Here is a 24640-nt window from a genome sequence, read left to right as displayed (position 1 = left end):
AGGGGACAGGAGAGGACAGGAGCCCAGGGAGGGGGTCACTAGGGGAAGTGCCCCGTGCTTCTTGGCACCCTGTAGCTGTGTCCAGGGACAGGGGGGTCGCACACCCTACCTGCTGCCACTGAGCGCACCACCACCGGCCTCTCGCTGCCGGCCACGAAGCCAAATCCGCAGTGGGGATGGCGCTGGATTGTCACCTGTCGGAGCGTGTCCGAAGGCAGCTGCCCACATTCCATATCATCGCCACCGCACTCCTCCGGCATCACATGGCTGCACTGCAGAGCAGAGGGGCGGGCTGTAATGCACCCCCTCCCCCCCCATCACAGCAACCCTCCCTGCTCACGCCAAGCCCTCTGCCACCTGGATGGTGGCCCTACTCCACCTGCCTCCTTCATCGCTGCTGGCACTGCGGGTCCCAGCAGCTTGGCAGGACATCCACGGCCCTCGTCCTCCCTTGCAGAGCAGTGCTGCTCAGGGCCCATCCTTGCCGCAGCACCAGCAGCTCAGGCAGAGGGACATTCACAGAGATATCCCCCAAGGGTAAATCATACCATCCTCTCCTGGCATCTCACTGTCCCATCCCGGTCCAGCCATCTCCTTTCGTTAGATGGGAGACCTGTGTGGGATAAACTCCTGGCGGTGTGACTCTGGCCATTACCTGAGGGATGCCACCGCTGCAAGGTTCAGAGGAGATGGAGCTCTGGCATGGCTGGAGTGCCATCTCTCTGCCTGTTCTGCAGAGATTTAAGAGCAAACTCAAGGGCTGGCTTTTTCACACCAGTAACATAGCTGCACAATATCAGAGATAAGTGGAAGTAAGTTCAGCCGGTCTAAAAACTGGGATTAAGGCAGACTCAGCCATGGCTGCTGGCACTACAGCTGAGTCTTCACTGCCAGCTCCAGGACTCCTCAAAGCACTGCCAGCCAGAAGATGGAAAGACCCAGCCCAGGGCAAGGTCATGCCAAACCTGCCCTTGGCATCCCAGAGCAATGCCAGCCATGGCTCCAGGCTGCTCAGCAGGGCTGTGAGCTTGCTATCAGGGAGCAATCCCAGCACCATCAGGATGGCATCGGAACACAGCACAGACAGATGGCAATGTGCATGGCCACAGCCAGAAAAACAAAGTGATGAACGTGCTGTTTTTTTCTGTGCTGCTCATTGCTTGTTCCTGTCCAGACTATTTAGCCTGCTTAAAAAAGATCCTTCTCAGCCTTTTGGCAACGTATCAATTGTTCTGTCTCTTATCGGTTTAGGATTTGATGCATCATCCCTCTAATGCAATCTATCTGCATTTCTGACACCCCCTGCCTGCTCCCAGCACCGCATGTTGGCACCCGCTGCAGAGTGAAGAGGGACAGCACGTGAGGCTGAAAGAGGATGGGAGCTTCTTGCAGCTCCAAGCCAGCACCTGCACAGTTTCAGGCTTGAGCTCATTGCTGCCAGGAAAGACAGCCCTGTGGCAGCCCTGATCCCCAGGTGACCTGTCCCAACATCCTTTTATGTACCTGTCTCTGCTGCTTTCTCTCCCATGGCAGCCAGGAGGGCTCCAAGCACCAGGTGCCTCCACCCAATGCCGGGGATACAGTGCTAGCTGTGGATGAGCGGTGCTCTGTGGTGGTGGGATGCCAACCCTGCCAGGTCCACACTGACCCACCCCCGGTGCCCAGCTGAATGGGTACTCGTGGCTTTCCCCTCCTTCATGCAGCAGCACATGGCTGGAGAAAAAAAACTGAGATCCAAGGAAGGAAAGTGCTGAGGAGCAGAAGGGTGCCGGCACCTCTCAGGGCAAGTGCCAGTCCTGCACCCATCAGCAGTCCCCGTGGGGGTGCAGCACCCACAGGTGCGGGGTGCAGGGCCAGCTCCATCACCAGAGAGCACAGCTGCGGGGAAGCGCAGGCGAGACCATCTCCCCTGCAACTGGCTATGTGCCGCCTCATTAGCTGCTCTGCTACTCCCATGAGCATTTAAAAGAACAACAGCGACAACAACAACAAAAAAAAATCACATGATTCAACCTATTTTCTCAAATGAACGTTATCCAAAGCTATTGTTTGTGGCTGAAAAGGGGACTGAATGTAGCTCTGTGTCTCTGCACGCCTGGCATGGCCACGGAGAATGTCTGCTGTTTGCAGAGCTGGAGCTGGCTGCCAAGAGACAGCAGAGCCACAGAGCTGCCGGCTTCCCAGGGGAGACCCCTCTTTCAGCCCCCCCCAGCCCCAAATGCCCACAGCAACTCCAGTCCCACCATCCAACAAGCCCCTGCAGTGCATGAACACGAGAATGAACTGCAGGGTTCAAAGCACTGGGATGCCTCAGAGACATGGCTGAGCTCAGTGTGACTGCTCTTGGGAAACAGAGGCAGGGCTTTGCTTGCCAAGTCACAGCCAAGTAGATGACAAGTCCTGGACTACAACTGCCCCGTTAAAGCTCCTGTGTCCTCACATCTGTCCTTTTGCGTGTAATTTGGGAATGGTCTCACCCCTGCTCCTCCCCGCGGAGCCCGCAGCTGAGCCACAACCCTCCCATGACTGCCCAGGAACAGCAGCCTCTCATGCAGCTGAATTACCATCAGGAAAGGTTAGCAGGGAAATCTTCGCAGCTTAAATGGACAAAAGGCAAAGAAATCACACCTCATTTCAGACACAACCAGTCTGCCATCCAGTTACAGGGAAGAGGGGAATAAAGAACTGGATACTGACAATAAAACTCCTTTACCAGGCTCTTAAGCTGCTCCCTTCCTGATAAGGCTTTGACACTGCAGAAGCATTACCAGGAAATTAAATAAAAGACGACCAGTGTCCTCATAAGCAGGACTTATCCACTCCTGGAGGAGCAGTAATGTGCTCAGCAGCAGGTAGGACATGACTTCTCTGGGCTGCGGCTCTGAACGTCCTTCCTGCAGCAGCCCTCCCCTGCTGGGCTTGGGGCATAACATGCTCATCCTGGACCAGAGCAAGAGACGAGAAAACCAGCACCCGCAGTGGTAACTCTCTCCCCAACACTGGTAATTACAGCCTGGCTGCACCCCAGAACTGCAGGAGCCATCACTTCCCTGAAGCCTGTTTTTTGTGTTTCTTCTTCCAATTGCTGGGCAGAGAAACGCGCTGAGCTGCAAATCTCTCTGCCTCGCTCCTGCAGCGGGGAACTGAGGCTATAAAACAACCCCTGGAGCTCAGCAGCTCTGTCCCATCAGCAGCACCCAATCCCTGCCCCATCCTGGGCTCAGCAGCCAGTGATCCAGGCCATGCTGCTTGGAAAACACCCGCCACCCCGCCCAGTGGGCACCGACCAGTGCTGACCCTGCCCCACTGCATGGAGCAGATGGCTGTTCATGTCCACGTCCCCACCTTGCCTAGGTCCCCCCTGCCTGGCTGCCGCCCACCCCCAGCCTGTGAGGCTGCACTGCATCACTTCGCGTCCCTGGGGACCACCATGGCACAATGCCACCAAGACACAAGGTCACTGGAAAACACAATATAAACTAAAAGCACTCGCCAGGAGAAGCCCCACTGTAGCCAGCAGCAGCCCACCATAAACATGCCCCTGTGGCAGGATGTTTGCTCCTCACCTGGTTCTTCATGGTGTCTCAACCGACACAGCATAAAGATATCCCCTCTCCTGTGACTTGGATGTTTATCTTCTATGCTCAGAGCTCAGACACTGATCCAGTCATGCTCTGCTGCCCAAGGTAAGAGAGACATCAGCTCCGTCTGGTCACTCCCCACCACAATATGCCACCAAGGGATGTGCCTTCAGACCTCCACGTTACACAGCAGGGCTGAATCCAGAGCCCTCATTCCACCCCGAGACAGATAAAGGCACAGCAAAGAGTTCCTCCAAAAGCTGACATGAACTTTTTTAATTTCCTACTGCAATATATCTCTGCTTTCTCTGAGGACTGCTTTTCTCCCTTTGCTTTTAGTGCTGACTGGCCATCTCTTCTAGTAGGAAAAGCCATCAGAACAAACCAGTACCACCTGCCTAGGAGAAGTGATAGTCTCCATCTACCTAGGGCACTCACACCATTTCCAGCTGCCTTTAAACTGGATAGCACCGGGTGGAAACACTGCAGCAGCTGAAGAAGGGCTTACAGCTGAGCCCCAGGATGGGGAGCAGGTACAGAAAGGTCTTGAGCCTTCTGCAGGGGGGCACTTTGCACAGATGGTGCTGCAGGGGTGGGTGCCAGCTCTCCTCCCCCTTCCTCTGCTGGCGTGAACATCCTGAGAACAAACAGAGCCTGTGGATTCTTCTTTCCTGCTGCACAACTGTGCCTGGCTTCTCCATCTGCTGGGCTGCAGTTAGTGAACGGCTTGCAAGGCATGTGGGATCCTGAGCACGTGTGGCAGTGGCAGGAAATGCCGGGGAACGGGCCAAGAATTGTTTTTACGGGGAGCATATGGCAGCTCCAGCTTTGCACGCTGGTCTCCATCTCAGACGGAGCCTGCAGGGCTACCAGGGAGCATAGGGACCAACGACAGGGACAAGAGCAGAGCAGGCAGAGCTGGCTGGCAAGGGATCCACTGCAATGTGCATCTCTACTCCATCAGTCCTGCACATCTGTGCCCAGCATCTGGTCACCTTGGAAGATGCCATTTGGACCACGTTAACATGTCAGACAACTCCAGCAAGGGCAAACAGATGCTGTACTTCCAGACCACCATGACACTGCTCAGACACACGACACACATGGAGGTGGCGTCAGATGGCCTGGTAATGGCTGCCTTTGCTTTGCCAGCAGTTAACGGCTGGCTGAAGTGAGGAGGGCTGGACCGAGGGGTGCCAGCCTGGCTGAGGCTGACATTAAAGGCAGCAGAATGACCTAGGCACAACTGAAGTCCTTCACGGATCCAGCCTGGAGAACTGCAGCCTATGTACAGCTTTGCCGTACGGCCCAGGACTTTACCCCCTGTGCTCCAGCTTGGATATGCTGTCAATACCAGAAGCAATTTAAAATCATTAGAGCCCTCAGAAGGGTTAGCTTTACTGTTGGCGCTGGGCCTGTCCTGAGCCGGCAGCTATGCCAGGTACACTGCTGGTACAGAGGTCAGGTGCCAGACGGCAACTGCTCGAGCACAAAAATACTCTGGGCTTTCAGTGCAGGAACAAGCAAACAGCAAGCAGTGTCCCTCGGCACTGCTGGTGCTGAGCTGCTGGGCAAGCCAGCGAGTGGCCAACGGCAGCTGTAAATAATGAAGCAGCAGCCGCAGCTCTCTGCTGCTCAGCCTGCAGCTTTTTAAATGGTTCTGGCATCTCAGCTAGAGATAAACACAGGCAGAAGGGCAGGGAGGGATGGGGCCCAGGTGGAAATCTCAGGACCTCTGATACTGTGGGGATGGCAGAAAGGGATGGCAGAAAGGGATGGCAGAAAGGGATGGCAGAAAGGGATGGCAGAAAGGGATGGCAGAAAGGGATGGCAGAAAGGGATGGGGAGGGACTCAGACCCCCTGGCAGGGAGTGGGACCGGCCTGACCTGGCACTCAGAGCCACAGGAGAGCAAGAGGGACTATTCCCAAAGTAATGCTGCTTATTACCAGAAAATACAGTGTGAGCATAGTCAACAAAGACCTGCCACCCCAACCTCCAGACACGCTCAGGTTAAGAGAAGCTGTGAAAGACTGCCCTGAAACCAGCCCTGTGAGGCACGGCCGAAAGCACCACAGAGTATCTGAAGCCCAGCCTGGATCACACCTTCCACAGGCAAACACTCACAAACGTCGTCTTCCCCATCTAAGATGGGCTTTTCAGCCTGGAAGGAACAAGAGGAAGAGGGACTGTGATGGGGCCCCTAAAACCAGCCTGACATGGGGCAGGGAGCTGGCACCGCATGAGAACCGGAGGGCACCTGTGGAAGGAGGTTTAGCACATGGAAAAGGCAGGACTTTGCCATCCAAAAGCACCCCTGGTGCTTGCCGCCATAGGATGCTGGGGAGGCTGAAAATTCAACTGGGTGCGAAAAGCAACTTCCAGCTACTAAAGCCAGAAGCCTCCAAAACTCCCATGCTATAGTATGCCATATTTGGGGAGAATTTACACCAAGAAGAGTCTGATCGGGATGAGCCCTCTCCCTCAATATGCGGTGGGGCTAAGGACCTAGGCCCACCTTTCCAGCATGATGATGGGGTGAGTACCCACCTGCGTGTGTCAGGCCACTGGCACAGGCTCCCTGAGGTGCACGTGAGCGTGGCAGAGGTAGGACCCTGCTTGCAGGTGCCCAAACGTGCTGCTGGGTGCCTTCAGGAGGCAGAAGAGCTCCAGGGCAGGCGCGATGCTGCGGGGTGTTGGGTACCTATGGGAGTGAAGGGTGCTGAGGGTGAGGTTATGAAGACCTTCAGGGTGTTCACGCACGCAGCCCAGCTGTGCCCCACACACTGGGGAAGGGCTGGGTGCTGTGCAACCTGTCTGAATGCCCCCAAAAGACAGCAGTTGCCTCAATTGTGGGGGTTTCCATGCTGTTACAGACACCACTCTCCTATAAATGTGAATTGGTTTTTGCCGGGGGCTCCCACTGTTTTCTCCTCCAATTTTCCCTGATGATTTTTGGCAGTTTAAGGCATTTTTGTACTCCCCAGCTGGAAAAGCTACCTTGTCAAGAAGAATCATAGATCATAGCATCATTTAGGTTGGAAAAGACCTTTAAGATCAAGTCCAGCCATTAACACCAGATTGCCATGTCCATCACTAAGCACCCTAAGCACCGCATCTGCACATTTTGTAAACACCTCCAGGGATGGTGATTCCACCACCTCCCTGGGAAGCCTGTTCCAATGCTTGACACCCTTTTGGTGAAGAAATTTTTCCTAATATTCCACCTAAACCTCCCCTGGCACAACTCGAGGCTGTTTCCTCTTGTCCTGTTGCTCGTTACCTGGGAGAACAGACCGACCCCCCTGCCTACAGCCCCTGCCAGGGAGCTGCAGAGAGCGGTCAGGGCCCCCCTGAGCCTCCTCCTCTCCAGACCAGCCCCCCCAGTCCCCTCAGCCGCCCCCCATCAGCCTCGTGCCCCAGCCCCTGCCCGGCTCTGGACACGCTCCAGCCCCTCCACGTCCCCCTGGCAGTGAGGGGCCCAAAGCTGAACACAGGATTCGAGGGGCGGCCTCACCAGGGCCCAGCACAGGGGGACGGGCACTGCCCTGGCCCTGCTGGCCACACTGCTCCTGACACCAGCCAGGCTGCTGCTGGCCCCCGTGGCCACCTGGGCACAGGGCTGGCTCCTGCCCAGCCGGCCCAGCCAGCCCCCCCAGCCCCTTTCCCGCCGGGCACCTTCCCAGCCCCCTGCCCCAGCCTGCAGCGCTGCCTGGGGCTGCTGTGCCCCACGGGCAGGGCCCGGCACGGAGCCGGGTTGAACCTCACACAGCCGGCCTGGGCCCCTCGCCCGGCCTGCCCAGACCCCCTGCACGGCCTCCTGCCCCCCCGCAGGTCAAAGCAAAATCCTTCAGCAACAGGATGAGGCCCAGAAGGCTCACGCTTCTGCCTTACCCAGCAGCAGGCAGGGGAGCCGCTATCCTGGGGCTGCAGGCAAAACTGAGCTGGGCTGCAGACCCTGGGCTGGAGGGGGACATGGGATAGGCAGGGCTTCCCTTGCAAGGCTCTAAAAAATCTGCCTGCAGTGAGAGAGGGATGGCGAGAGGAAACGCTGTCTCCTCTCTAGTGTGTTAAGCACATGCCCTGAGCATGGGCTGCAAAGTCACACCACAGGACAATATGTTTAGGGTATCTTTATTTCCCTTCGGTGATGCCCAAGTGGCTGGACATTAATCTAGGGCTTGGGAGAAACTGTTTTCCAGCCCCTGCTCTTCTACTGTCCGCTGCAGTAACCGCAGGCACATTACCTTGGTCCTCTCCTCTGTGGCGCTCCACTGGTGTCAGCGGGCAGGAGCCCCCTCACCCCACCAGGGCAGGGCTGGGGAAGACGTTACAGACTCGGAGGAATTTTTATCTCTGCCAGGTCCATAGGAATACAGTAAACAGACAGTCAACAGCCGGCTAAAATGAGATGAACACATAAGAGGATTAATCAGAGATAAGGAGTGATGGAATAAAATTTGCAGTGCTTTTCTCCCTTATTTGTGTGACACTTCAGCTGCGTGGCAGGGGCTTGGAGTGACAGCAATTCCCCACCACAGCCTGGCCACTCTGCCGCTCCGTTACTGCTGCTGATCGAACCACCCAGCTCCTGTGTTCCCCGATTTTAATCCAGGGACCTTGTATTAACTTTGTTTTCTGGTGGTGCTGGAAAAAAACATTCTTTGCTCCACAGGGAGGCGGGGGCTTACACCAGGTGATGGGTGCCAGCCCCAGGTGCTCCTGCTGCTCTCATGCTGGTACAGGCAGCTTGAACCCAACCCAAGCCTTTCCTGCAAGAGACCTGAAATGCACAGTGTGTCCCCAGAGCCTCATGCTCTTTGGGGACAGGCTCTGGCTGCTGCATGGCGTGGCAGCTCCTCTCCAGAGGCGAGGCAGCAGGAGCATGGCTCCCTCCATGCCTGCCTGAACAGCAGGTGAGGGACACTGTAGCTGCCCACCTTGCTCCGAAGGACTTTCAGGAGGAGAAATATATTGCTGCACACAAAGTCCAGAGGAGAGTGAAATAAAGGAGGGAGAGTAACAGATCCTTTACATCCCATTAGTGAGAGGGCACAGTCTGCATCCCCTCCCAGTCAGTGGTGAGGAAGATTCAGAGAGGCTGTCAGCCCCTCTCCCCCAGAGCCACAAGAGGCTTGAAAATCCAATCAAGCACTTTCCTTTGGGCCCTCATGAATCCCAGGACTTTCACTCTGGATTTACAGAGAGCAATTTGCTCAGCTGATGACTTGCTGGAGGTTTTCAGGACTGCTATCTCCACCCAGCGCACAGCAAAGCAGAGTGGGGAAGGGGCCTGGGGGAAGGGATGCCAATGAAGGAGGCAGGACCACAGAAGTGACAGCAACATCCTCAGCCCAGACAGCTGTGGGACAGCCCCCGTGTGCAGAAGGACCGTGAGCTGGACTCAGTGAACTCATCTAGCACCTCCCAATGTGGTCCAGTGACCCACAGCTCAGCCCTACCAGCCTGTCCAGGGCCAGAGCTTAACTTGGCATAGAGGTGGCAAATCCTGGAGCATTTCTGGCAGCACAACGTTGGCCAGAAGGTCCCCCAGGACACAATAGAGCTGGCCCACAAGCCTGCCTGCGTGGCAGCAGGGACTCTCACCAAGCCCCTGATACTGTCACCAGCCTCGACTAGACTACACAGGAACCTGCTCATGGGAGATGACAAACACAGCATCACTGCGTCCCCCTCCACCCCTGTCTTTTCTGGGACCCCTTTCCAAGCTCTAAGGCTCAGTAAAGCTCTTGAGCTGATGCCAGATAACAACAAAAACCATTAAAAAAACCAAACAAACAAACAGCAAAGCAGCAGAGAGAGCCTTTGAATGCAATGCTTTCAGCCTGGGGCTGCCGCCTTTCTAGCACAGAGGCTTAATATATACATCTTTATAATCTCTTTATAACCTGCTCTGAGCTCTGCTGCCTGTGCCAGCATGCTCCCGGGGGTGCAGGGTGAGGAGGGGACTCTGCAAGCTGCAGCGAGCGGGCTTCCGAGTGCTGCACACTTCTAGGTAGGCAGGCCTATATTTAGAGGCACACCCACCCACACATAACTCTCTTTTCTACACGTGTGTGTACAAACGTTGCACCAAACCAGCAGCCTCGGGAGACAGCGTCTCTCTGTTTGTTGACAAGAGGCACGTGCGTCTCACCAGCCGCACGCCTTCTCGCTCACAAGTCATCTGAAGGCCCTTGCCTGGGGAAATGGCACGAGCATGGGGATGTGAAGCTGCTCCTGCAGCAGCATGACCTGACACGCGTGCCCCAGGGTCCCTGTGGGATGCATGCAAGCACGCTTCCCCATGAGATGCAGGCAGCTGGAGTCCCAGTGGGATGAACGCACCTGGGGTTCTCATAGGATGCATGCATGCATGTATGGTCCCCAGTGGGATGCCAGCACCTGGGGTCCCTGTGGGATGCAGGCATGCACAGTTTCCCATAGGACACAGACAGGCGTGCTGGGAACACCAAAGGGACCTTCTTTCTACCAGGCCAAATGCCACCCAAGAGCTACCACCTGCTGATGGCACAAATCCCTGCTGGTCACCCACCATGCTGCTTGCCCACTGGCACACAGGCCCCACGCTCTGCCAGGGCTCCCAGGCAGCACCCAAGGTCACACTCACCTGGCTGTTGCGGAAGAAGGAGCACAGATGCCAGTGCAGCCTTTTGGTTCCCAGTGTACCAGATGGGACCAAATTACCACCAAGGCCGAGATGCTCATTACCCACATGCTGAGCGGGTGCCCCCCACTGCCAGCGGCTTGGCTCTGCCCGTGCCAGTCGGTGATGCTCTGCAGGGCCACTGCGCTCCACATGCACAATAGCATTTGGAAAGCATTGGTAATGGCAAAAAACCACCCCAACAGGTTTCTAAACCACACTAAACTATTTATAAATCAGCGATGTAGTGAGTTTGCCTCCCCTGCCAGTTGAGGGGAAGAACAGCTCAGGCTGCTGCTGGCAGGTGAGCAGCGATGACCTCAAACAGAGCCGGCATGCCAGCCATGTCCCACGTGTGGCTCCCGATAAGAGATGCCAGTGTGGCTGCTGCTGAAGGTATGGTAATGCTCGCAGGCATCTATGCACCAAGCTACATAGCAGCAGACCTCAGCAGTCCTGCTGCATAAGAATCTGATGATTTTCTGAGTTCCTGCTGTAGTAATTAGTTTGATCAGCCCATGCAAATCAGTTTCTATTTGAAACCAGCCTTATTTAATAGGATCTGCTCAGTATTTGCCTCCTGAAGTTTTCACACAGATCAATCTTCCTCATTTCAGGTGTGAAAAGCAGCTGGGGCAGGGAATGGTTTCACCTGCCCTGGCACAACACCCAGCTCAGCACTCGCCAGCAATTTCTTGTCTTCATTTCTCACACGTGACTTGACGTTGTTTCCAGAAACAAAGGAGCTTAGGCTCTGAAAACCCATCTCCTCTGGCAATGGATTGTGTTGTTAGATCATTCCAGTCATTTAGAGGAGCATTCAGATAACCAAATTTACACAATTTAGCCCTTGGTGTCAGTGGGTTCAGAAGAAGAGCCCCTCCACCGTGGCCTATTTTGAGTATGCAAATCAACCGCACACAAGGAGATTCATTTTGTAAAGTGCAAGCTGGAAAAGCAATGCCAGTTCTCATCCGTTTCTGTCTGACATTTTATCTAATAGGCTATTCATTTGCCCCAGCATCCCTAGCAGCAGTCACAAGCACCTCTTAAACCTCTGAAGTCCCAACACCTCGGTGGGATTTAACCCCTCTGATCCCCCTGGAAGCACTTGTTCTCTGCCTGGCAGTTAATGAGCCCTCCAGGCAGGGGTTCCCCTGGCAGCTGTGTCCTGGAGGAGGCTGATCCCATTAGCAGTGGTGAAGCTGTTACAGCAACCTGCCCGCGCTGCTCAATGCCACATCCCCGGCCCTGGCTCCAGGAGCCCTTGGACACAGCGCCAGTATCTTCCAGCACTGACTGATAACTCCAAATGGACAGAGAACCCCCAAACCTCATCCCATAGGCCTGATCCTTCCAGGGATGCAGAAGCCTGAACCCTCTTTGAGCTGCTGGGGCAGGGGTCCCCTGAACTCTTTAGGGAGCCTGGGCTGGAGCCCAAGCCAACGCGTGCTGACTGGGTTTGTGCTGCACAGACCTCCCCCAGCCCCATGGGCCCTGGACCCTAGTTTTGGCGCACTGTACCCCGAGATACGCACAAGTGAGTGAAACCCCTTGGGGACACACACAGGTCTGCTCCAAGCCCCTGCCCAGGGTCCAGGACCCCTCTTGCTGTTTGTGCTGCTTGGGCTTGTCCTGCTTCCTCCTACCTCTCTTCTGTTCATCTCCAGAGCCCTGATCCAGTGCTCCCAGCTGATCTGCAGAGGCTTTAGCTCACTGTCCACCAGGCGGGACTCCACATCTCAGCCCCAGCCAAGGCAGATACAGAGAGCGGGTATTGGAGGCTGTGCTCCCAGTGCTCCCAAACCAGGCTCATGCAGGGCAGATGCTAAGCTTAAATGAGCTTTGCTGAGGGGAAAAACCTCAGCAGGTTTTATATAACCGTAAGAGTGCCTCAGCCTTGCAGAGAAGGGGACAGCAGGGAGGGAGGCGGGCAGCAGGGCAAGACCCTTCCTCTGGGAAGGGAGAGTGGTTTGAAGCAGCCAGCCGCCCTCCGAGACCACAACCGGCACGGCTCTCCCCACCAGCTGCACTACTCTCCTCTTTTTTTGTTTCCCCCTCTCCTTTTCTCCAATTTATCTTTCTGACATGTTCAATGATGCTCCTGCAGACTGAAAACAATAGAGATAAGAGTTTCAGCCACGGCAATTTTGGAGTTGAATCAAAGCTAAAATAACCTAGGCACAGAGCAGCTGAGAAAAGAAAACTCGGCGAGGGGGGACAGAGCAGTGCAGGTGCTCTGTGCCCCTCCGCAGCTCTGACAGCCTGGCTGGCTGGCATGGGGGACAGCAAGTCCCACCACCTTGGAGCTCAGTGTGTCTCAATCTCCTCTCCTTGTCTACCATCCCCTTCTGGCCCTGGCGGCATCATTTCTCCCCTCCCATGGATGCAAGCCCTCACCCCAGTGCAAAGCCAACCCTTGCAGCTGCAGCGGAGTATGTACCTGCTTGCCCGGCGTGCCGGCTCCATGCCTTGCATAGCAAGCACCAGCTTTTGTTTTCCTGACCTTATAGCCCTGCAGAGCAACCCAAATCTTCCAGGCAGGGATTTTTTCCCCCCTACAGATGCTACTTTGCTGTTATGTGAAGGAGCTGTGAGGGAGGGATGAACACACAGACAGGTGGGGAGAGGTGGATGAGCTGATTTCTGCTGAGTGAGTATTGTAACTAGGACCAAGACACAATCCTCAGCATGACTCAGCCTGGAAACACATGCTGCTTCCCAGCTCCACCACAGGGACTGGTGCATCCTCATCACTCAGCCACCAGGCCACAAGAGAATGGCCCACAGCTGTCACCCCAGCACCCATCCCAAATGCATTTCATGGTCAGGACAGGTAGAGCCAGGCAGCTCCTGAGATGTGGACAGGCTGTGCATGCTGAAAGGCAGTTGGGCAAAACAAGGGTTGATGGTCTGCAGGACGAGCTGTGCGTTGCTGACACATTGCTCAGTCTCTCACAGACCTCCTGAAAGCAGCTGTCAGAGCCTGTCTTGTTCCAGCTCCCTGCCTCTCCAGACATGCCAGTAATTCTGCTTTACCGGGCATGTTCCCAGTTTGATTCTGAGAGTGAAAGGGTTTGAACCCACCGGCAGCCTCACTGCTCTTGGAGAGCACCCTGTGGAGCCGAGAAATGGAAGGCAATGGGACCACAAGCATCCCTCCAGGCTGGTCCATGATGGCACCTCATGCCCCTGAGCTCTTGCCAGGGGGACAGTGTACAGGACACTACTCACATCCTGGGTCAAGTTCAGGAGACTGGGGAACACAGCAATATGTCCTTTTGCTCCTGCATTTTACGGGTGAAACTCTACATCCAGTTCCAGGGTTAACTGTGGGGGAGGGCAGGAGTTGCCTCAAGTGTTTTCTCTGAGTGAGCCTCAAGTGAGCATCTCTAGCCCCTTCCTTCTTAAAGCAGCGCCCTGAGCCTGGCAGGGGTGAGTGGCTACCCCAGCCCTAAGGAGCCAATACCATCCCCACCTGCTCCCCAGGCAGGGCATCGGGAGCACTGTATGCTGTGGCAGCCATGGCTCGCTCCAGGGGATGCAGAACCCCTTGCTGGGGCTGGGCAGGGGTGAGCCCCGGAGCAGGGCACGGCAATGCTTGGCTCCTGCCAGAGCCCTGAATCTTCTAAGGGAGGTGCTTGGCATCTCCTTGGACCAGCGGGATGTTAAACCTCACCTCCTCTCCATCCTCCCCCCAGCCAGCTCCATCTCTCTGGAGGATAAAGCCCAGTGCCAATTAATGTGGGGCTGAACATCTTCCTGAAGACATGAAAATAAAACCACAGCCCTTCTCATTCCTTAAACACTGGGGGAAAGAGTTACCCATGATGCCTGTTCACGATAAATGCTGTAGTGCGGAAGCCAAAGAGTGACAGCTCTGAAGATGGCACGTCAGCTCCGGCTGTCCCGGGAGGACCTGTCAAACTGCTACACAGCATTAGCTGCAACACATTACCGCACAGCGCCCTGCAACCTGCGCTGGCACGGGGCTGTGCACCCCTGCTGTGCCACAGCACCCAGAGCCGCCAACATGGGGGAGTGCTGCCTCCCCTCCATTACCTCTCTGGGCAGCCCCCTAGCCAAGAGGTGCTGGCCACCACTTTTGCCACCTGGCCCCTTGCATCACTTCTCCTGCAGCAGTATGCCCACAGTCTGCTGCCCACAGGCTTTGTAGACCATGATGGGCTGAGGGGATCAGGCTGAAACAAGCAACTGGCTGCCACCTGGAGCTGGGGCTGGCATGGGGGGCAGGGGGCTAGGCTTATGTGTACGGCAAGGAGAGTGACGGACGTCCCATGTGATGGCCCTGGGCCACCTCACACCCACACTGCAACAGCCCTCCAGGAACACATCCCCAGTGAAGAAAGTGGTGGTGGCACAGACAGCTCAGGATGGGGCAAGATACCTCCCCAGGCTAAGTCCCCTGGGATGCAGCCCGGCTCCCCATCCCCATCCCCTCCCTCGCCACACGCTACCTGCCCCTGTCAGCACCCTCAAGCAGCTACAGCGTGAAGTAAACAGATCTGCCTACAGCACCGCTGCTTTACTTTCACCAAGGGGAACTGAAACAAACCCATTTTGGTGGAACCGGCTGCCGGGCAGTGGCCAAGCCTCAGGGGAGGTGGCACAGCCCAGGACAGCAACAGTGGCTCCCTAAACCACCAGGCCCGTTCACACCAGCCGAGTTAGCATCCGAAGGGCTTTGCAGAGCCAGTATCTAAGCTGCTCCTCATCTGCAAGCAAAACCACTGCCCGTGGTCTCCACAGCTGTCACCTTGGCACTTTTGGTGAATGACAATTTGTAGCTGCTGGCGGGAATACATCAGATGACTTCGTCTGTCCTGAGTCAGAAGAAGCAGGAGAGCTGAAGCTTGGCCTTGGGAGCTCACCGCCCCTTTCTCTGCCTGCCCAGATTGATGCTTTGAGGCAGTGACCAGCTCCGGGCAGCTAAGGCCAGGGTTAAGCATCCCTGGCTGTTTGTGCACCAGCTGGGCTGTGAACAGCACAAAGGGCAGCTGCAGTCCCACAAGGCCAGGCCAGGAACGTCTCTCCCTGACACTCCTAGTTTGGCCGAGAGCACCAAAATCACTTCCCAGAGGCGTGGACAAGGAGCCATCAGCCCCTGCTGCCTCCTCAGCGAGCTCCAGGCACAGCTTCTCCCATTTCCTACTTCACTGTCCAGATTAAATTCCTCCTGCTAGCCTATAAAAAAGGTAATCAAAATAAAAACAACAACAACAAACGCTCTCAGCTGATGAGCCGGTTGGTTCTTAATACCTCCTGGCTGCCAGCAGCTTATTGTCATGGGGAGACAGGAGCTACAAGCTCTGTACTGGGGCTAGGATGGACATCCATCTGGGAAAGCTGGGGGGCTCCCGGGGCAAGGAATGGGAAGAGACAGGTTGGGAGTTCAGCTCCAGCCCCAGGGTTCAGGAATGACTGCAGCAGTAGCCAAGCTCTCACCAGAGGGCAATGTTTTTCATAATAGCCCTACTCAGTGAAGCATGAAGGATGGAAGGCCACCAGGATGGGTGGAAGGAAGGCCACCAACCCAAAGGGCACCCTGGGAGAAGGTCAGTCACAGCTCCCCATACTCTTCCAACTCAGAAAGCCACCTGCCAGGCAGAGGTGGCCTGGGAGCGAGGCGCATGCAAGACCTCAGGAAAGAGGAGCTGGGCTCCAGGCCCACCACCTTGGTGCTAAATCCACACAAAACAGCCTCCCACCGGCCTGTTAACAGGCTCTCTGCAAGCATGGGAGGGGGTTGCAATGAGGTTAGAGGGGAGCAGGCAGTTTGCCTGGCTCCAGGGGAAGGTGGCTAGCACAAACCTCACCTTGCTGAACATGCTGGGATGCTCTGGGACTCTCGGCATTCAGCCAGCCAGCTCCTCTGAGCCACAGGAGCAGGGAGCCTCCAGTCACGCCTGACCACAGGAGGTGCAGGGAGCCGCACAGGTGCCGGGGAGCAAGGAGAGCTCATGGGCTTCCCCTGCTTGTGCTCAACCACAAAACCCATTATTCCTTGTTGCAGTTAACAAGGAGAGAAAAAGCCCTCTGATCGAAAGCATCTGCAAATCCTAGAGCCAGCGCCCACGACAGAGGAAGGAGAAGCAGATCTCCTGGAGGCATGGCTCCCTGCCAGCCTGTTGCACACTGGGGATGGACTACGCAGCAGTGCTTTTGGTAATGACAGGTGGCATCACAAATTTGCAGGACAGAGATGCTCCCAAGTCCTTGGCCACCTTCTTACAGGCCCACCAGTGCTGCTGCTGCAGATGTAGTGGTCAAGGTATACCAGAGGCTACAGGCAGTAAGAGGCTCAGGGTCTAGGGGCAGTTTCCAAATAACGCCTGAGGCACAGACTCAGCATTACTGACTGAGAGATGCTCCCCAGTCTCCTCGGAGCTGTGGCTGGGGGCATCACTTACACCCTGTGCAGGACTAGGAGATCAGAGACCTATCTAGACCAGCTCCTTCAAGGACAAGCAGGAGCAGGGCTCTGCAGCCAAATCACACAGGGGCTGGGGGAGACTCACAGGTGATATACTTGGCCTTTGCTCTTCACATCAAGCAGAGCAATCCCTGGGGAAGCAGCCTGTGCTGAAGCTTGGGTAACAAACTGCCATCTTGTCAGCAGAGGAGCCTGCAGGAGCTCTGGTTAGCACACGTGAAGTTCAAGCCATTTCCACAAGGACCTTCTGTTGAACAGAAGTGCCAGGTGAAGGAGCATTTGTTGAGGTGCTGTCATCTCAAACAGGCCTGGGAGACAGACCTTCCCCACGTGCCACGGGCTCTCCAGCTGGATGCCAGCATGATTCCTCCTGACCACACAACCCAGCCTCGCTTTATTTATTGGTCCTTTATACCCACACACAGTGGCTCACACATGCCAGCATCCCTGCTGATGCCTCATTTGCAAGAATATTGCTGGGGGCAGGTAAACACAGGCGAGTTATTAGCGTCAGTGTTAGCAGAGACTATCTAACTTGGATCTCATCCTGAGTGAACATGTAGCAAGGGAAGGCATTGCCATAAAGAGATCTCCTCTGAAGAGCTGAGACAAAGCAAACCCCGGCATCCTCCTGTTACAGAGCCAAGGGATGGGAGCTGACACCAGAGCATCCAGCTTCCCTCACACAGCCACAAGTTCTTTCTCCCTCCCTGGAGGAACCCACAGCTCTGGGATGGCCCAACTCTGGGGAACACTCCCTTTCCCTTCCCCAGCTCAGGCCTGGGTTCCTTCTGGGATTAGAGGATCTTGACTGAGGAAAGCACTTAAAAAAAAATAAATCAGGATTTTATTGCTGTTAAGCATTAGTGAGGCACATGCTGTACTGTGTTGGCTGCGATTGTACAGACCCCCAGGTTGATGACAACAGCTAGCAAGGTGGGGATGCTGCTTGCAAGATCTCTTCTCTGTGTCCTCACCCCAGGTAGGACCAGGTATCTAATGCCTGCTCAGAAGTGTCTCTCTAATCAGCAGGGTTACAGCAGGAGCAGACCCAGGGCTCTTCTGCTTGAGTTCTCTGTACAACCAGTGAAAAGAGGAGTCTCACGAGAGCTGCACGGAGGTGACACGGCAGCAGCCAGGAGGAGAATTAGCAGCTGCTCCACGCACGGAATACAATTCCCATTAAAGGGAGGAAAGAAAAAACAGCAAAGCACAAAAAACCAACTGAGCATCTAACCACTTCAAAGCATCCTCTGTCTAACCTGAAGAAAGGATGCTCTGCCAGCGAGAGCCCACAGCCTGGGAGATGCTTCCACTGCAGCCTCCCTCCACCCCGCATCCCATCACCCACCCTGCTCCTGAGATGGTAACAATCTGCTTCCCAGGGGGGCTTGCAGAAACCTCCATGGAATCTCTGAGGCAAGGTGTTGGGTGCAAATACAATAAAAAAAACTCATGTGGGAGGTATCACCTGCCTCTCCCTGGAAGGAATCAAAGCAGGGGGTTTACAGGGTGTGGGGGGAACGCTGCCGCAGTGTCCCAGCACCCCAGGCTCACCTGGCCCCGTGTTTGGCTGCCTGGGGATGGGGGGACCTCTGCCAAAGCCGGATGCTGAGGCCAGGTGGGAGCTGCCAGGAGGAGGCCATGGATTGCACCGCAGCCAAGCCCCTGTGTCCCACGCAGCCAGCCCCTGCCACCAGAGCACTTCTGCAGGGAGAAGGACCAGGAGAGGGGCCATGAGGGGCTGTTAACCAGTCATCCTGCTAATGGGAAAGGGAATTAAAGGCTTCCCAGAGAGACCAGCACTGGCATCCGGATTTAGGAGCACTGCTCCTTGGAGACTGCAAAGACAATGTAAACTCCTGGGGGATTAAACCTGAAGAGGATATCAAACTAGCAGGGAGGGAGGAGAGGCCAGCACCGCAGGAGGGACAGCAATTACAGAATTACCTGCCAGCCTTCAGGAGGATAAATGACATGAGATTTTATACAGATAAACCGAGAGTTATTACAGCCAGGGAGAGGTGCTGGGGCAGCAGCAGCCTCTGCTATCTGTCTGATAGCAGCACAGAAGCAAGGCCTGGAGGGTAAAGCAGGAGATAAAGAGGAGCTGAGGTTGCACAGCAGAGCCACACTGGGAGCGCTGCTGGTGCAGGGGAGCAGGGACAGACGCAGCACCCTGCTCCTGCCCGGGGGGGTGGGTGGCACAGCTCAGCAGGCACTGAGATGGGTGCTGTGAGAAACCTCAGCCCCTGCTTAGCAGTCAGGTCAGGCAGCACCAACACTGCCTGCGTGCCTGGAAGAGGAGGTGCTGTTTTTCCTCTTGCGGTCAGAGAGCGCAGGGATGGTTTAACCTCTGCACTGCAGGCCAGGCTGGTTTCTGTGTGGCCGCTCGTCCCAGACCCACAGGCATCCCAGGACCTGCAGACAGCACACATGGGCTTTGCAACAGCAAGACACAGAAATAATTCAAGACCAGAACAGGCTCTGTTTCCCCACGCTTAATGGGTAGCAAACCTAAGAGCCAGCTTGCAAGCCTGCAGAGAGCTGGCTGCCAGGCTCTCTTCTCTGGGGCTGTGGATGGCTGAGCCCTTGGAGCTGGGCATTTCCCTTGCTCACCGCCACATCCCAGCCAGCAAGCAGTCACCTCCTCACGGCCTTTCCAACCTTTGCTAATGCTGGGCAAGACCAGGCTTTACTGCTTTCTGCTCCAACACAGGCTGCTGGGTTTGCCACCCCAGGCACAGGGGTCTTGCCCCCCAGCCAGCCACTTCCCGGCTCTCCTTGACAGGAGGGCGAGCGTGCATGCCCTGCCCTGGCCCTGGGACCAGGACCCCTGGGTTCCCTGTTCCACTGTTGCCGTTCAGAGACATCTCCTCAGTCTCTTGGAAACGCTGCCGCGTGGGAGCCGCCACTCAGGGAGTGAGTCACGCTGCCAGGCGGGCGAGGGCGGCACGCAGGCATGCCAGGCACCGGCCACCGCTTGCCCCCCAAGACCCCAGCTCCCCTGAGTGCTGCGCCATGATGGCACGGGGCAGAAAGCCAGGGTGTCCCCATGGAGCAGCATCTCCCGCTGGGTGACAGCTCCACACCTCCTGTCCTGCTCCGCTGCTCCTGTAGCTGCTAAAGCACTGAAAAGCATTTTCCAGCAGCTGCTTTTCCATGCCATGGCATCAGGGAGAGAGGGAGCAGCCACGGGAAGGCAGCTCCTGCAGAGACAGACACTGTGTCCCACTGCGTGGAGGCATGTGGTGTGAGAAAATCCACACACACACACACACCCAGCTCAGAGGCTCTGGGGCTAAGGGGAAACTGAGGCAGGGGGTGAGGAGGGGACTGGCAGCAGGAGGTCACTGATGGTGCAGAAGCCCATGGGCAAAAGGCTCCCCTGAGCCTCCCTGCCCCAGATGAGATGTCCCCTGAGCAGCAGGGCAGCTGGCCAGACACCCCTCCTTGGGGACAACCTCCTCACAAGCTCCCCAAAAACCGATGGGATGACAAGCACCTGTGCTGAAAGGGAGCAATTACCACAAACTACAGATTATGCAAATACCTTGGTTACCAAAACGATGCTCCCTGAATGCTGAGTAGGAAAGAAAAGAGCAGCAGAGAACGAAAATTTGTTTAGCCAAGAGCTGCATCACATCTCTTCAAAGTGCCAAGAGGCAGAGAGGGACCTCTGTGGGCAGAGGGGCTTTAAGAGACCACCGCAGCCACGGTCAGTGGTCATACCAGGGGCACAGATGCCCCTTAGCGTTTCCCCTTCCTCCCAAAGCACTTCAGAGCCGTTACTATCGCTCCCTTGGAAGAACAAGAAAACTGAGGCACAGAAGGAGAAGGCACCTGGCCAGTGAGACCCAGCATATGGAGACAGGGAAGAGGTTGAGGTGCAGCTGCCAGGATGCCCCAAGCAGTACAAGGAGCGGGACACCCTGCTGCTTCCCATTCCCCACCAGTGCTCCTGGGCAGCTGGTGTTCGCTGCTGTGGTGTGATGGGTTGGACTTGCTAGAGTCAGCTTTGTGTGGAGTGAAGGTGTTGAGAGAGGCAAAGAGCACATGGCTGGAGAAAAAAACCATGAGGACGGCTATCTGGGATGGGTTGGGATGGAACCAGCCACCATAGCAAGGAGGAGCCTGGTTAGGGGAGGGCTAAGGGGGTGTCCTGTGAGTCTTGATTCAACAGGCAGGGGCTGCGCTGCCTCAGCACACGCTCCCTGGCACGCAGGCAATGGTGTTCTCCAGGCGTGACGTTACCGATTCAAGAGGAGCGGGGCTCAGCATGCCACCCGCTGCTGCACAGCCCTGGCCAGGCCGTGCTCCTCTGCTCTGGGTTTTTTCCAGCCTCATTTGCTGCCACAGCGGGTCAGTTTTGCAACCCCAAGCCCTCGAGTGGGCTGTGTAGCCGGTGTCAGAGCCACAAGGGTGAGCATGGCTATGCCACTGCTGAGAAGCAGAGTGGGCCACAGGCGTGATGCCATCCTCGGTGACAGAGGACCCTGACAGTCGTTTCAGCCTTGCAAGCAAAGCAGCTTTGGAAGGATCAGGTGCTGATTTGGAAGGATGGAGGGGGAGGCACACACGGCCATAAGGCAGTACAGCAGCGGTGGCACTGTTTCGTGCCTGGCCATCATGTTTCCCCAGGTGCAAGGTAGGTCTAACAGGGACAGCTGCCATGCCATTACCACGAAGCATCCCTCAGTGGGAACAACCGCTTCTCACAATGTCACTAGAGCCACCAGAACCTCACATGGGACTGAGCTCCCGGCACACTGCTCCCTGCCCTGCATACACTCGCCTGCCTGGCAGTAGTCACTTGCCAAGTCCCACTGACTTTGCACGGGGAGGAAGGACAACTCATGACGCAGTAAATGCCAGCAGAGCCATCCTGGCGATGCAATGCTATTTCCTATCCCCGTGAAGCAGAGAAGCCATAAGTCAGCGGAAATGCTCTCTGCATCGTCCTCACACGCACTGACGCCAGGCAGATTTACAGTAGCAGCACAGACACTGCCATGGTCCAGCAGCCCAGCAGCCCCTCCTGCAGCCAGAGGCAGGAAGAAGTCCCCAGTGCGAATGTCTCTGTGGACAGCACCAGTGACCCCCTCCCACTGCCACACTGTCTGGCCAGAGATAATGAAGCATCTCCTTCAGTGCTCCAGGGCGGGTGGGGACCCAGATTTTGCACAGTCCACTTTGTGGACTTCATGGACTTTGCAAAATCTGGGTCCCCACCCACTCTGGAGTACTGGAGGAGATGCTGGACCCCAGCAGACGGCCAGACCCTGTTCAGCCGCTCCTGATGGCCTGGCAGTCTCAGCACATGTGACCCTGCACTGCAAGGCAGCCCTTCACATTCCCAGTCCTGTGGGAAGATCCTGCCTTCCCTCCCCTTGTCACAGCCCTATTTTGGGTGCCTTTCCAGCACAGCCTGTTTGCAAACAGCCTGGTGCAGCTACTGGATGTGTAGGTAGTACCACCTGTAGACCAGTGGCACTGCTTGCCCAGGAGATATGTGGCTCCTGCTGCTGCTGCCATGGTGGGGGTGGCTGCCCCGGGGGCCAGCAGGACAGAGCCCAACCCAACCGGCATCAGGAAGAGCTGCAAAGTCAGCTGAGCCTTTTCCATCTCCAGGGTGAAACACCTGCCTGAGGATCAGGACCACGACAGCAGCTTCCTTTTCAAATCCGTCTCCAGATTTTTGAGTGCCCCAACAATATTTCCAGAATACAGGAGTCTCTTCCCATGCCCAGGGAGAGATGGATCTCACTCCCAGCTGCTCTGCAAGCCCCCCACCTTACTGCCCAGAACCTTCTCAACCACACCTTGCCCTTGGGCAGGTCTCCTCCCATCACAGAAAGCCCTGTTTGGCCTCTTAGCACTCCTGCAATGCCAGCATTTCCTCACAATAACATATGCATTGGATTTGGTTTTGATCAGCAAAAAAAACCCTCCTTATCTCCACACCATCCTGAGCTCACACCACCTTGGTAGAGAGAGAAAATTAAATTTGTGGACAAGGTGAAAAAAGCCAAATGCCTCCTGCTACATATAACCACAGCAAACGTCACAGGTGTTTTGCAGATCCCCGGCGACACCTGCTACTGTTACAGCTCCTGACTTCTCTCAGCTCTGTCTTACTCTTTCCCAAAATCAAGCTCTGCTGGGGGAGCAAGGGGCTTGCTGGAGGTGCCTGTCTACCCAGCAGGACTAACCTGTTTCTACCCACTTCAGGTGGAACAAGTCTGGCCTCGACTGCTACACAATGCTGGGGACCAAGTGACCAGGTGGCAGCACCTGGTCTCTCATCCCTCCCAGCCAGCACCCCACTCCTGCCTGCTTCAGCATCCTGCAGGCTGTTCCACCACCTTCCTTTCCCCCAGCATCCCAGACCTGTTGCTGTGGCATCCCTGCATCCAAACCACCGGATGGGTTTGAGGAGTTGCTGCCGAGCCTTTATCTTAACATAGAGCCTCAACACACCAGCTATGGGCAACCGAAGGCAGCAAGGGTGGCAGATCCGCCTGTAGTACTGCTGGTGCTGTGAGAGCAGGACACTGCTCCAGCATGCTGGCACTGCAGGGCTTCACACCAGAGATGGCTTATGGAGGAGTGTGCGGGTCTGTCTGGTGGGATCAGAGCTCCAGCCTCTGGCGCAGACAAGGCGGACTTGTTCCTGACTGCCTGTCACCTCCCAGCCACGCTCAAAGGGTTTAGTTTTGGGGATCAGAGCTCACATCCTGATGAGCCCTGCTATGGGGTCCCTCCTCCCTCGGGCTCAGGTTCCTGGGAGCTCAGAAGACCTGGAAGGAGCCCTGCTGATGCTGCTGGCCTCTCCCACTGATGCCAGCCAGCCACATGGAAGTATCCCAGCGCTCCTCCCCATGCTTTTGCTGATGAGGATGAAGGCAGAGATCTTTCTCCTATGCTTCCTCCCATGAACACACAGCAATGCTACAGGGGCTTTCTGCAGACACCCAAATCCCTCAGCTGCCCACACACCACCCATCTCCCCAGGCCAACAAGCTACAGCCTGTATTTTCGCTGCCCTCAGGAAAAACAGCTCAGGCATTCAGGCAGTAAGATTCCCCTGGGTTGTACCTGAACTTTCCCAGGCAGCATCAGGGTCCTCTGGAGATGTTTGGGGATTCTTACTGCCAGCCCACTTAAAAGACACCCATCGCTTATATGACAAAGAGCTGCTAGATCACACCTGGTCCCTGGCCAGAGCGCAGTGCCGGGTCTCTGTTTGCCCCTGGGATGGGAGAGGCTTGCATGGGGCTGGAGAGCAGCCAGCCCTGGTAGATACCATCCAGACACCATCTCAGGTTTTCCCCAGAGAGAACTGGGTCCAATGCCAGTAGCGGGGAGGAGGGATGCGACAGCCAAGGCAGGCTGGTTGTACACGCTGATGGCAGCATGCTCCTGCTGACCTCCTGGCCCACCTCCCACCAGCACCACAATAGCCACCTGGGGCCACGGGCAGCAGCAGAAGGGACATTTCCAGCTCGTGCTTGTAAAGCAATGGAGAGAGCAACCTCCAAACTGCTCCCCATGGGTGGACAGATTGCTTCAAATGCCTGCAGAACAGTGCCTTCCCGCTGCTTGCTCCACCCCAACGCAACACTGCGTGGTAATTCTCAGTACTGACCAGTCCATGGTCCTCACATGGCTGCCCTTCCCACATCCTTTTTAGCATCGCTCCTTTTAATAACTCCAGTTAATATTACATGCCTCTGTCAAGAGTCCTTTTAGACCAGCAGCCTCCGAGTTGCTTGGAAACTGTTTGCTGCAGCGACCGAAAGCCGCTGTTGAGAGGGCTCGACGCCAGCCTGCTTCCCGGCCCCCCAGCACCAGAAACCCAGCAGAACAACCGTGCTCCCTTTCCTGGCATCTGCTGGGAGCCGCAGGAAGCGGAGGTGAGATGGGAACACCTCTGACA

The 24640-nt window shown here is 56.1% G+C and overlaps 1 protein-coding gene across 3 annotated transcripts in view; it reads right to left on the bottom strand.

Moving 5' to 3' along the window:
* The window catches only part of FRMPD3 (FERM and PDZ domain containing 3), a 65800-nt gene that overhangs the window by 33723 nt on the left and 7437 nt on the right, over positions 1-24640 (bottom strand). For 2 of the 3 annotated variants that reach the window (XR_008749735.1, XM_055818305.1), the window contains exons 1-2: positions 3567-4898; positions 110-272 (exon numbers count right to left, since the gene is read on the bottom strand). Coding sequence is in view for 2 of the 3 variants with exons in the window: in XM_055818305.1 (XP_055674280.1) it covers positions 110-272; positions 3567-3578 (175 nt within the window). In the remaining variant the exon portion in view is untranslated. Of the gene's footprint in view, positions 1-109; positions 273-3566; positions 4899-6130; positions 6285-7827; positions 7982-24640 lie in introns of those variants that run through there. The other variant, XM_055818306.1, reaches the window with a different exon arrangement.

Source organism: Falco peregrinus, chromosome 13 (assembly GCF_023634155.1).
Source record: "Falco peregrinus isolate bFalPer1 chromosome 13, bFalPer1.pri, whole genome shotgun sequence".
NCBI classification, from domain to species: Eukaryota; Metazoa; Chordata; class Aves; order Falconiformes; family Falconidae; genus Falco; species Falco peregrinus.
The sequence above is the reverse complement of the archived record's forward strand: the minus strand, read 5'-3'. Positions and strand labels throughout refer to the sequence as shown.